General features: G+C 43.3%; 1 protein-coding gene across 9 annotated transcripts in view; it reads left to right on the top strand.

Annotated features, from left to right (window-relative positions):
- Positions 1–12317, top strand: part of TNIK (TRAF2 and NCK interacting kinase) — a 420651-nt gene that overhangs the window by 219216 nt on the left and 189118 nt on the right. For all 9 annotated transcript variants that reach the window (XM_070753635.1, XM_070753632.1, XM_070753630.1 and 6 more), the window contains exon 4: positions 6778–6903. In XM_070753635.1, the coding sequence (XP_070609736.1) occupies positions 6778–6903 (126 nt within the window). The remainder of the gene's footprint in view (positions 1–6777; positions 6904–12317) is intronic.

Raw genomic sequence — 12317 nt, 5'->3', positions numbered from 1 at the left:
ATCTGGACTTTTATGAGATCCTTTGTGTGAATTGCCTCCTTTGTCACCACAACATAGTCCATTCCTCATAACTAAAACCTTCCTAGCTTTTATTTTACAAAGCACGTATATCTCCTTGTTGCTGCTTGTGTGAAATACTGTAACGTGGATAAAATAATAATTCGATAATGATTCAATTCGTTTTTAATTTCTGTCACGGGTGTAAAGTTTTACACAAAATAGTTTGAGGGTTGATTTATTTATTTACTATACTATATGGCAGTTGATTTGATTCCATGCTTTTCAGGGGTGAAATTGAGCAGGTTCTGGAGAACTGGTAGGGAAAAACTTTGAGTAGTTCGGAGAACCGGCAAATACTACCTCTGGCTGGCCCCAGAGTGGGCTGAGAATGGAGATTTTGCAATATCTTTCCCCCCAGGAGTGGGGTGGGAATGGGGATTTTGCAGTATCCTTCCCCCAGGAGTGGGGTGAGAATGGAGATTTTGCAGTATCCTTCCCCTAGGAGTGGGGTGAGAGTGGAGATTTTGCAATATCTTTCCCTTAGGAGTGGGGAGGGAATGGGGATTTTGCAGTATCCTTCCCCCAGGAGTGGGGTGAGAATGGAGATTTTGCAGTATCCTTCCCCCAGGAGTGGGGTGGGAATGGAGATTTTGCAATATCTTTCCCCCCAGGAGTGGGGAGGGAATGGAGATTTTGCAGTATCCTTCCCCTAGGAGTGGGGAGGGAATGGGGATTTTGCAGTATCCTTCCCCCAGGAGTAGGGTGGGAATGGAGATTTTGCAGTATCCTTCCCCCAGGAGTAGGGTGGGAATGGAGATTTTGCAGTATCCTTTCCCCAGGAGTGGGGTGAGAGTGGAGATTTTGCAGTATCCTTCCCCTAGGAGTGGGGTGAGAGTGGAGATTTTGCAATATCTTTCCCTTAGGACTGGGGAGGGAATGGGGATTTTGCAGTATCCTTCCCCCAGGAGTAGGGTGGGAATGGAGATTTTGCAGTATCCTTCCCCTAGGAGTGGGGTGAGAGTGGAGATTTTGCAATATCTTTCCCTTAGGAGTGGGGAGGGAATGGGAATTTTGCAGTATCCTTCCCCCAGAGTGGGGTGGGAATGGAGATTTTGCAATATCTTTCCCCCCAGGAGTGGGGAGGGAATGGAGATTTTGCAGTATCCTTCCCCTAGGAGTGGGGAGGGAATGGAGATTTTGCAGTATCCTTCCCCTAGGAGTGGGGTGGGAATGGAGATTTTGCAGTATCCTTCCCCCAGGAGTAGGGTGGGAATGGGGATTATGCAGTATCCTTCCCCCAGGAGTAGGGTGGGAATGGAGATTTTGCAGTATCCTTCCCCTAGGAGTGGGGAGGGAATGGGGATTTTGCAGTATCCTTCCCCCAGGAGTAGGGTGGGAATGGAGATTTTGCAGTATCCTTCCCCTAGGAGTGGGGTGGGAATGGAGATTTTGCAGTATCCTTCCCCCAGGAGTAGGGTGGGAATGGGGATTTTGCAGTATCCTTCCCCCAGGAGTAGGGTGGGAATGGAGATTTTGCAGTATCCTTCCCCCAGGAGTAGGGTGGGAATGGGGATTTTGCAGTATCCTTCCCCCAGGAGTAGGGTGGGAATGGGGATTTTGCAGTATCCTTCCCCTAGGAGTGGGGAGGGAATGGGGATTTTGCAGTATCCTTCCCCCAGGAGTAGGGTGGGAATGGAGATTTTGCAGTATCCTTCCCCAGGAGTAGGGTGGGAATGGAGATTTTGCAGTATCCTTCCCCAGGAGGGGGGTGAGAGTGGAGATTTTGCAGTATCCTTCCCCCAGGAGTAGGGTGGGAATGGAGATTTTGCAGTATCCTTTCCCCAGGAGTGGGGTGAGAGTGGAGATTTTGCAGTATCCTTCCCCCAGGAGTAGGGTGGGAATGGAGATTTTGCAGTATCCTTTCCCCAGGAGTGGGGTGAGAGTGGAGATTTTGCAGTATCCTTCCCCTAGGAGTGGGTGAGAGTGGAGATTTTGCAATATCTTTCCCTTAGGAGTGGGGTGAGAATGGAGATTTTGCAGTATCCTTCCCCTAGGAGTGGGGTGGGAATGGAGATTTTGCAATATCTTTCCCCCCAGGAGTGGGGAGGAATGGAGATTTTGCAGTATCCTTCCCCTAGGAGTGGGGAGGGAATGGAGATTTTGCAGTATCCTTCCCCTAGGAGTGGGGAGGGAATGGAGATTTTGCAATATCCTTCCCCCCAGGAGTGGGGATTTTGCAATATCCTTCCCCCCAGGAGTGGGGAGGGAATGGAGTTTTTGCAATATCCTTCCCCCCAGGAGTGGAGAGGGAATGGGGATTTTGCAATATCCTCCCCCCCCAGGAGTGGGGAGGGAATGGGGATTTTGTAATATCCTTCCCCCCGGGAATGGGGATTTTGCAATATCCTTCCCCCCAGGAGTGGGGAGGGAATGGGGATTTTGCAATATTCTTCCACCAGAAGTGAGGAGGGAATGGGGATTTTGCCAATATTCTTCCGCCAGAAGTGAGGAGGGAATGGGGATTTTGCAATATCCTCCCCCCCTTGAAGTGGGTTGGGAATGGAGATTTTGCAGTACCCTTCCCCTGTCATGTCCACCAAGCCACGTCCACCAAGCCATGCCCCATCAAGTCACGCCCACAGAAGCAGTAGGGAAAAATTTTAAATTTCACCCCTGGTCTGTCTTCTTTGAAATGAATGTTAATATAAAAATTGCTAATCTCTGCAAGAAGTAAGTCTTCTGTATATCTGTGGTGCACCAGCTGTTGAAGACACTATACCTACCCTAGATCCCCCCAAAAAGGACACCCCCTGATAATAAGCCCAATCGGGCTTTTGAATGCATGGCAACAAAACCAAGCTCCTATTTTAATTCCAAAAAATATAAAACAGGGTCTTATTTTCAGGAAACACGGTATTCTATTTGGTTGCAACCTATATTCTGCAGAAAGCACCATTTACTTAGATCTTTAATTAAACAATAAAAAAGATAATAATCCTGGGATACCCAGTAATAAAAGGAACAGGAATTTTCTAGGTGTTTGGCTTGCTAGTCTTTTTATGGTGAAAATAAACATATTTTTTTTTTGCTACAGAAACCCAGAAGGAAAAGTATAAAATGACTTAATGTTTTTCTGGAAATGTAAGCACTCTAGGAATTGTTTAATAAGAGTTTTAATTCACTAAACCACATGCTATCTTTAAGATTTATGGCTGTGTGTCTTGCCTAGAAATATAGTGTGAGGTTGTCTTCAGAAAGAATTTGCTTTTAAAAAAAGACAAATTAAATGAGCTCCTTGTGCACTGTCTCACAAATTGCAACAATTTCTCCCTTCTTTCATTCTTTCTCTTACACATGGCTCCCTCTGCATTCATTCACTAATACTTAATTAATGAATAGCACCCACCCTATTCATTAATACATAAACTCGCCTTTCTTTCCTTCCTTCCACATGTGTTTTGCAATTCTCCTAGGAGGGCTGTATAATAAATGGCAACAATTTTGTCCCTACCTGTAATAGGTTTTTTAAAAAAAAGATAATCCTAAAGCTTGTTTTGTCCCAGAGTCCTAGAATTTCCTCTGACAATGATAGCTGAAAATGACTAGCAGCAAAGCATTGCTATTTGGGATCCGGGAGTGGATAATGTATGAACACTATAGTGTGATCTTTAAAATTAGCATATTTGGTTAACAAAGGAAAACCCCAAAAACTATATTCCCCATCCTCATACAGTTTTATTTTTTATTAAGTGGGCTTTTAAATCTGCCTCTCCCTTTCATTATGTGTAGCCCACTGAAAAGCTTACTTTTATACCTATCTTTAAGCAAACAAACAACCTTCTTTTTCATATTATGAGAAAGCTGGTTGATTGTCATTTGTGTGTGTGTGTGTGTGTGTATGTATGTATGTATGTATTTATGTGTGTATGTACGTATCCCAGCGACCAGTTAGGTCCCACAGAGTTGGCCTTCTCCAGGTCCCGTCGACTAAACAATGTCATCTGGTGAGACCCAGGGGAAGAGCCTTCTCTGTGGCGGCCCCGACCCTCTGGAACCAGCTCTCCCCAGAGATCAGAATTGCCCCCACCCTCCTTGCCTTTCATAAGCTCCTTAAAACCCACCTCTGTCGTCAGGTATGGGGGAATTGAGATACTCCTTCCCCCCTAGGCCTATACAATTTATGCATGGTATGTTTGTGTGTAAGTTTGGTTTTTAATAAGGGTTTTTAGTTATTTTAAATATTAGATTTGTGATATGCTGTTTTATTATTGTTATTAGCCGCCCCGAATGTATGGAGAGGGCCGGCATACAAATCGTAGCCGCCATCTTGGTTTTCGGCCAAGATCTCGCGAGATCTCGGCTGATGATCAGGCCAGGGTGGCCTGATCGATGACGCGTCCGGGCGGGGCCTGCCTGCCCTATAAAAGGGCGTGCAGGCCCGAGGCTCTCCCTTTTCGCCCGGACTCATCAATTAAAGCAGACACCCACCCGCCCTCCCTATCTTACAGTGTGCTAATATGGGTCGCCCTATGGGGCCAAATAGGAATTTTTGGCGGTCTGGCCCCTTAGCCATGACCGTTTTTTCGCCTATTCCTCACTGTGGAGACGGATAAAGCGGTTAGGGGGTGCTTGCACCCATTTAGGTTAATTGGCTTACCTTTGGTCATTTGGGTAGGCAGGTTAGGGGCGGAAAACTGGGTGGTGGTTTAGCAACTGCGTGTTCTCTGTTGGGCATCTTTGGGGATGATAGACAGGTTCTCTCCAAAGGCATGTGGTTTTGATGACCTGAGCAGTTAGGGGGAACCTGTCTTTGGGTCCCGCCCATTTAATTCTCCTTTTAGGGGTTAGCTGGCGGGACCTCCCACATGCAAGTGCATGGCATGGTCTCAGGTGAGGGAGGGGTCCCTCACCTGGATTAGCATGGAGCTACGCCCATAAGTTGCCCCGGAAGTTTATTCTATGTCATTTTCCGCCCCGGAAGCAATTGTTTGACCCTGCGGGTCCTTGTTAGGGTCATAGTTAATTATGTTGATTATGCTAATTTAATTAAATAAATTATGCAAATTTATTTTAATAAAAATGCCCCCGTTTTAAATCCAGCTCTTGTGTCCGTGTCGTTACTCCGCCTCTCCTGCAAATGTGTGTGTTTGCTAGTTGTTTTCTTTATTCACATTCTACCAACTAACCAACTCTAAACCCCTCTAGCTTTATTCCTTTCGTTCAGTTCCCTCTGCCATTCATTCATCTTCAGTCCACCGTCCTTTATATTTTGGTTTTGCACATGTGTGAAAGAGCATTTCCTATTTTCTGGCTCATAAAAGTCTAGGCCACCATTTAAATTCCAGTTGGAATTGAGTAGAATATTAGTTTGTATAGGAAGCCGAACCATATGCTTTTTAGTGTAAACTACAATTGACTTCACAAATTAGGATTGTAAAAGTTAGTTTGAAATAGATTACTTAGAACAGTCTGCGCATTTCACAGATTTGTTCTTTTGGAAATTGGTTTTTTTCAGTCTTCCAAGCCTCCTCTCTAATGGTGCTTTTCTGATGCTTAAACATTTTTTAAAAAGACCAAAACCCAAATGAATTATAATTTTACTTCACTTTAAATTGTTTAAAGTTAAATATAGGTAATGAGATTTATCTCTAATCCAGAGCTCTTCAAATTTGGCAACTTTAGGCCTTGTGGACTTCAATTCCCAGAATTCTTTGAAGGCTACAAGTCTTTAAGTTGGCAAGTTTGTAATCAGTTCTACAGAGGAATCACTGAGTCTGTCATCTGCACCTCTATAACTGTCTGGTTTGGTGCTGCAATCCAACAGGACCGACACGGACTTCAGAGGATAATCAGAATTGCAGAAAAAACAATTGCTGCCAATCTGCCTTCCATTGAGGACCTGTATACTGCACGAGTCAAAAAGAGGGCGGGTAAAATATTTACTGACCCCTCACATCCTGGACACAAATTGTTTCAACTCCTACCCTCAAAACGTCACTACAGAGCACTGCACACCAAGACAACTAGACACAAGAACAGTTTTCCCCCCAACGCCATCACTCTACTAAACAAATAATTCCCTCAACACTGTCAGGCTTTCTACTAAATCTGCACTTCTATTCTTCTAGTTTTTCTCATCATTCCTATCACCCATTTCCTCCCATGTTGACTGTATGACTGTAACTTGTTGCTTATGTCCTAAGATTTTTATTAATATTGCTTCTTCATTGCTTATTTGACCCCTATGACAATCACTAAGTGTTGTACCACATGATTCTTGACAAATGTATCATTTTTTTATATACGCTGAGAGCATATGCACCAAGACAAATTCCTTGTGTGTCCAATCACACTTGGCCAATAAAAGTTCTATTCTATTCTATTCTATATGTTTAATATTTTTTCCTCTAACAGTAATATAATGTTTCATAACTATTTCTGGAGATTTCAAGAGGCTGCATCCAGATCTTTTAAGGGTGCTTGTGATTGTGAAATCTCTGATTATTTCTCTCTACCATAATTCAATTAACTTCATTGTTGCATGAAGCCAAAACACCAAGCAGCCTAATGTAAAGGAAATGGAAAACATTTACAAGCGGAGCTAAATTTATTCTATATATAATAAAGGGATAAAAGAGGAAGCAGAGTGGTGGAAATAAATGCTAATGAATTGTTTTTGTTTGTCTTCATCAACTGATGAAAGGGAAAGAATGTCTGTGATAATAAGCCTGTTGTTCAATTGATGACACTGTTTTTTTCTTCTCTTTTTTTCTCCAGGATGAAGAAGAAGAAATTAAACAAGAAATTAACATGCTAAAGAAATACTCTCATCACCGAAATATCGCTACTTATTATGGTGCTTTCATTAAAAAGAACCCACCAGGAATGGATGATCAGCTCTGGGTAATACAGTTCTTTTGTTTGTATTTTAGCAATCTTCACTTTTTATTTTCTGTGGTTGGATTAATCTTAAATTCTACCAGTGTTATCAGTAGGTGACAATACCTACTCACCCATGGTTAATTTTGGAAGCTATGTAGAGTTGAGACCTGGTTATTACTTGGATGAGGAACCCCCAAACATATCAGAAGTGTTTGAAAGTTGCAAAATTGTCTTTTAGGAAGATAATGTCAAACTATTCTTCTGCTATAGTCCTTTATTTGTTTGTTTGTTTGTTTGTTTGTTTGTTTGTTTATTTAGTTAGTTAGTTAGTTAGTTAGTTAGTTAGTTAGTTAGTTAGTTAGTCCAATACACAATGAGGATTTTAGTGGATATATATCTATATACACATAGTAAAATACATGATGAAGGTTATAGAGGAGATACTCATAGTAAAATATATCTAAGAAATAATAGAAAAGAAGATATAGTAATAGAACATATCAATGAAAGAATAGAAGAAGAGATATAGGAATAGAAGAAAGGTATAGGAGATATAGGAGAGCAATAGGACAGGGGACGGAAGGCAATCTAGTGCGCTTGTACTCACCCCTTACTGACCTCTTAGGAATCTGGATAGGTCAACCATAGATAATCTAAGGGTAAAGTGTTGGGGGTTTGAGGATGACACTATGGAGTCCGGTAATGAGTTCCACGCTTCGACAACTCGGTTACCGAAGTCATATTTTTTACAGTCAAGTTTGGAGCGGTTAATATTAAGTTTAAATCTGTTGTGTGCTCTTGTGTTGTTGTGGTTGAAGCTGAAGTAGTCGCCGACAGGCAGGACGTTGCAGCATATGATCTTGTGGGCAATACTTAGATCTTGTTTAAGATCAGGAGTTTGATTAGATTGAAGGGAGACTTCACTGCAAATTTTTCTGTTCTGGTCCTAGGCAGATGGAAAACCAAGGAAGAATCCCATTTGATGCTATTTTAAAGCAAACTCTTTATATAAAAAGCAGCATTTTGCAAGCACCTATAGTTCATCTTGGCCGCTTTCTCATTGATAAGAGTCCCAGCTTATCAAAGCCAGAGGGATGAGATCAAGGTTTTTCTGAGTCACACAGACACTAACAGTTTCTCTCGGCGTTTAGCAGATGGGGCATTTGGACTCCATGGATTTTAGCTGAGAAATAGCAGGGTGCTAGCATGATATGTCTGGAAACCCCAAACTGACTCGATTACAAACATTGGAACTCCACCACAATTTTCCCTTAAATACCTGTGGGGGAGTGGTCACAATTCCCGAGAGTTAAAAGCTACATATTACAGTAATCCTTCGCTACTTCACGGTTCATCTTTCACCTATTCGCTATTTCACGGGTTTTCAAATGGTTTTAAAATCCATTAAAAATTCATAGAATTCTTCTACAGTACTACTGTACTCTATTAAAGAAACTGATAGGATATCACATGTAGTTCCAGCTGAGAAACATTATAGAATGGCTGTTTAATGCAAAGGGTGGGTTTTAAAAGTCCAAATACTTGTTAAATACATTAAGGTTTAGGTTAGGTTAGGGTTAGGTTTATTGGATTTATATGCCGCCCCTCTCCGCAAACTCGGGGCGGCTCACAACAATAATAAAAAACAGTACAGTACACAATACCAAATCCAATGCCCACCCATCCAGTTACAATTTAAATTAATAATCTCATAAAAACAGTATATATAAAAAACAGGCACACAGTCAATCAATCAACAGAACAACATGGGCAAGGGGAAGGTGTTTTAGTTCCCCCACGCCTGACGGCAAAGGTGGGTCTTAAGGAGTTTACGAAAGGCAGGGAGGGTGAGGGCAATCCTAATCTCAGGGGGGAGCTAGTTCCAGAGGGTCGGGGCCCCCACAGAGAAGGCTCTTCCCCTGGGTCCCGCCAGACGACATTGTTTAGTCGACGGGACCCGGAGAAGGCCAACTCTGTGGGACCTAACCGGTCGCTGGAATTCGTGCGGCAGTAGGCGGTCCCGAAGATATTCTGGTCCGGTGCCATGCAGGGCTTTATAGGTCATAACCTAAATGGGAAATGTAGGACTGTAACAGTGGTTTTTTGTGGGAAAGTGAGACAACTCTTTGCTTTTGTTTGTCCAATTTCTTCTTTCTGGGAAATGGGAGTTGAAGAACAAGAAGCAATTTCTCTTTTGCGTGACTCTTCCCCTTCCCCTCCATGAAACAAGGAGATTGGAGAGGAAGGATTTCAAGAGAGTAAGCTGCTCGCTCTGCAGGGGAAGGTAGAAAAAGTGATGTGCCAGTGCCTGGAGGGTGTTAGGGTCTGGATGGGTGTCAACAGACTCAAACTCAACCCAGATAAGATGGAGTGGCTGTGGGTACTGGCTCCCAGGGACAATTCCATCTGTCCGTCCATCACCCTGGGGGGGCGGGAATTATTAACCCCCTCAGAGAGGGTCCGCAACTTGGGCGTCCTCCTCGATCCACAACTCACATTAGAGAAACATCTTTCAGCTGTGGCGAGGGGGGCGTTTGCCCAGGTTCGCCTGGTGCACCAGTTGCGGCCCTACCTGGACTGGGACTCACTGCTCACAGTCACTCATACCCTCATCACCTCGAGATTCGACTACTGTAATGCTCTCTACATGGGGCTACCTTTAAAATGTGTTCAGAAACTTCAGATCGTGCAGAATGCAGCTGTGAGAGCAATCATGGGCTTCCCCAGGTAGGCCCATGTTACACCAACACTCCGCAGTCTGCATTGGTTGCCGATCAATTTCCAGTCACAATTCAAAGTGTTGGTTATGACCTATAAAGCCCTTCATGGCATCGGACCAGATTACCTCTGGGACCGCCTTCTGCCGCATGAATCCCAGCAACCAATTAGGTCCCAGAGAGTGGGCCTTCTCCGGGTCCCGTCGACTAAACAATGTCGTTTGGCGGGCCCCAGGGAAAGAGCCTTCTCTGTGGTGGCCCCGACTCTCTGGAACCAGCTCCCCCCAGAGATTAGAACTGCCCCCACCCTCCCTGCCTTTCGTAAAGTCCTTAAAACCCACCTTTGCCATCAGGCATGGGGGAATTGAGACATCTTCCCCGGGCCTATACAATTTAAGTATGGTATGTCTGTGTGTATGTCTGCTTTAATAACGGGGATTTTAATGTTATCTTTTTTCATTGTTAAATTATTAGATTTGTTATGAACTGTTTTCTATTGTTGTTGTGAGCCGCCCCGAGTCTACGGAGAGGGGCGGCATACAAATCTAATAGATAGATAGATAGATAGATAGATAGATAGATAGATAGATAGATAGATAGATAGATAGATAGATAGATAGAACCCCATAGATCAGGCATTTAATAATACATACTAACTTCAATGGTGATCATGTGACCTAAGGATGTTGAGAAAATCATAGTTTAAGTTTATTGGATTTGTATGCCACCCCTCTCCGAGGACTCAGGCCGGCTTACAACATATAAAAAAGACAATATATATCAAAATTCAAATAATTAAAATTCAGTTACAACTAAAAAACTAAAGAACCAATTAAAATACATACATAACCATTCAATTAACAAACACACTATACATTCATCGTCTGGGGGGAGAATCTAATAATCTCAAGTTTGGCGGCATAGGTGGGTTTTTAGACTCTTACGAAAGGCAAGGAGGGTGGGGGTAGTACAAACCTCCGTAGGGAGCTGATTCCAGAGGGCTGGGGCCCCCACAGGTAAAGCTCTTCCCCTAGATCCCACCAAATGACATTGTCTAGTTGACGGAACCTGGAAAAGGCCGACTCTGTGGGACCTAACCGGTCACTGGGATTCATGCAGCAGGAGGCGGTCCCATAAGTAATCTGGTCCCATGCAATGTAGGACTTTAAAGGTCATAACCAACACTTGGAATTGAGTCTGGAAAGCAATTGGCAGCCATGCAGACTGCGGAGTGTTGGAGAGATGTGAACTTGGCTGGGTGGTCCCTTGACTGATCGCGTGGCTGCATTCTGCACAATTTGTAGTTTCCGAACACTCTTCAAAAGTAGATGTTGTTAATGGGCCATAAGGATATTTTAAGTAAATAAAAACCATAAATAGATAAACCGCCATCTCTGGTTTTACAGCCTTAATTGCAATCCTGGTTACAACTTGAAATCAGGAAAAGTTTATTTTACAATTATGAAATTTTTATTCAACTTGTCAGTAAAAGGGCTATCAGACTCCTGCTGACCTGTGGCTATTCAAGACTAATGTGAATCTCTCGATAGAAAATACTATGTTATCTCGAGAAGCCTATTTGCAAACTAGGTTAGTTTATTGTATGAGCACGCCCAGTAAAAAGAGCATGCACTGTAAATTAGGATGCAGGACAAAGAGCTGGTGTGGCGCAGCAGGTAGAGTGCTGTACTGCAGGCCACTGAAGCTGACTGTAGATCTGAAGGTCAGCGGTTCAAATCTCATCACCGGCTCAAGGTTGACTCAGCCTTCCATCCTTCCAAGGTGGGTAAAATGAGGACCCGGATTGTGGGGGCAATAGGCTGGCATGTTAGCAATAGGTAATGCTATTGCTAACATGTTGTAAGCCGCCCTGAGTCTAAGGAGAAGGGCGGCATAAAAATATGCAATTCTTCCTTCCACATTGAAACTCATACTAAAAAAACTACACAATGTTGAACATTACCGTGTGATGCTTCCCTTTGGCTTAACGCTGCCTGTTACAAGCGGGAACAGAGAAAAGCACAACTTGTTGATGCTGAGAAAAAGGTCCAAGTTGTCTGCAGGTTTTAAAAAGCAATCTCAGCAGGGTTTGCAACAATTGTTTCTTCAGCATCCCTCAAAAGAAGGTGGAATATAAATATTTATGAGATACCAGCGTTTCTGGTTTTGTTCCATCCGTTTACATTTATTTGAATGCTTAAAATGCATCTTTTCTTGCAAGTCTGCAGTTCAGCACCTGTGCATTGTTAAACATTTCTATGGTGGGTTTTTTATCTAATTTCTAGAATTAGTCCCCGATTCAGGGGTGGTTTCTGGCTTACCTCGCTGCCGGTTTGCTTCCTGACGTGCGTTGTATGGGGGCGTGCGTTGTATGGGGGCGCACACATAAAGAAAGACCTGGACAGACTAACATAGTGGGCCCACACCAACAAAATGATGTTCAACATCAACAAGAGCAAAGTCCTTCACCAAAAACCCTGGACACACATACAGCCTGGGAGAAACCCCTCTTAGCAGTAGCGACTGTGAAAGAGATCTCGGAGTCTTGGTGGATAATCAACTAAACATGAGCCAACAATGTGCAGCAGCAGCCAAAAAAGCCAATACAATCCTAAGCTGCATCAACAGGGGAATACACTCCAAGACCAGGGAAGTCTTAATACCACTCTACTACGCCCTGGTCAGACCACACCTGGAGTACTTTTGTTCATTTCTGGT

The sequence above is a fragment of the Erythrolamprus reginae genome, chromosome 5, assembly GCF_031021105.1.
Source record: "Erythrolamprus reginae isolate rEryReg1 chromosome 5, rEryReg1.hap1, whole genome shotgun sequence".
NCBI lineage: Eukaryota > Metazoa > Chordata > Lepidosauria > Squamata > Dipsadidae > Erythrolamprus > Erythrolamprus reginae.
Note: the sequence above shows the minus strand (reverse complement) of the source record. Positions and strands in the feature narration are given on the sequence as shown.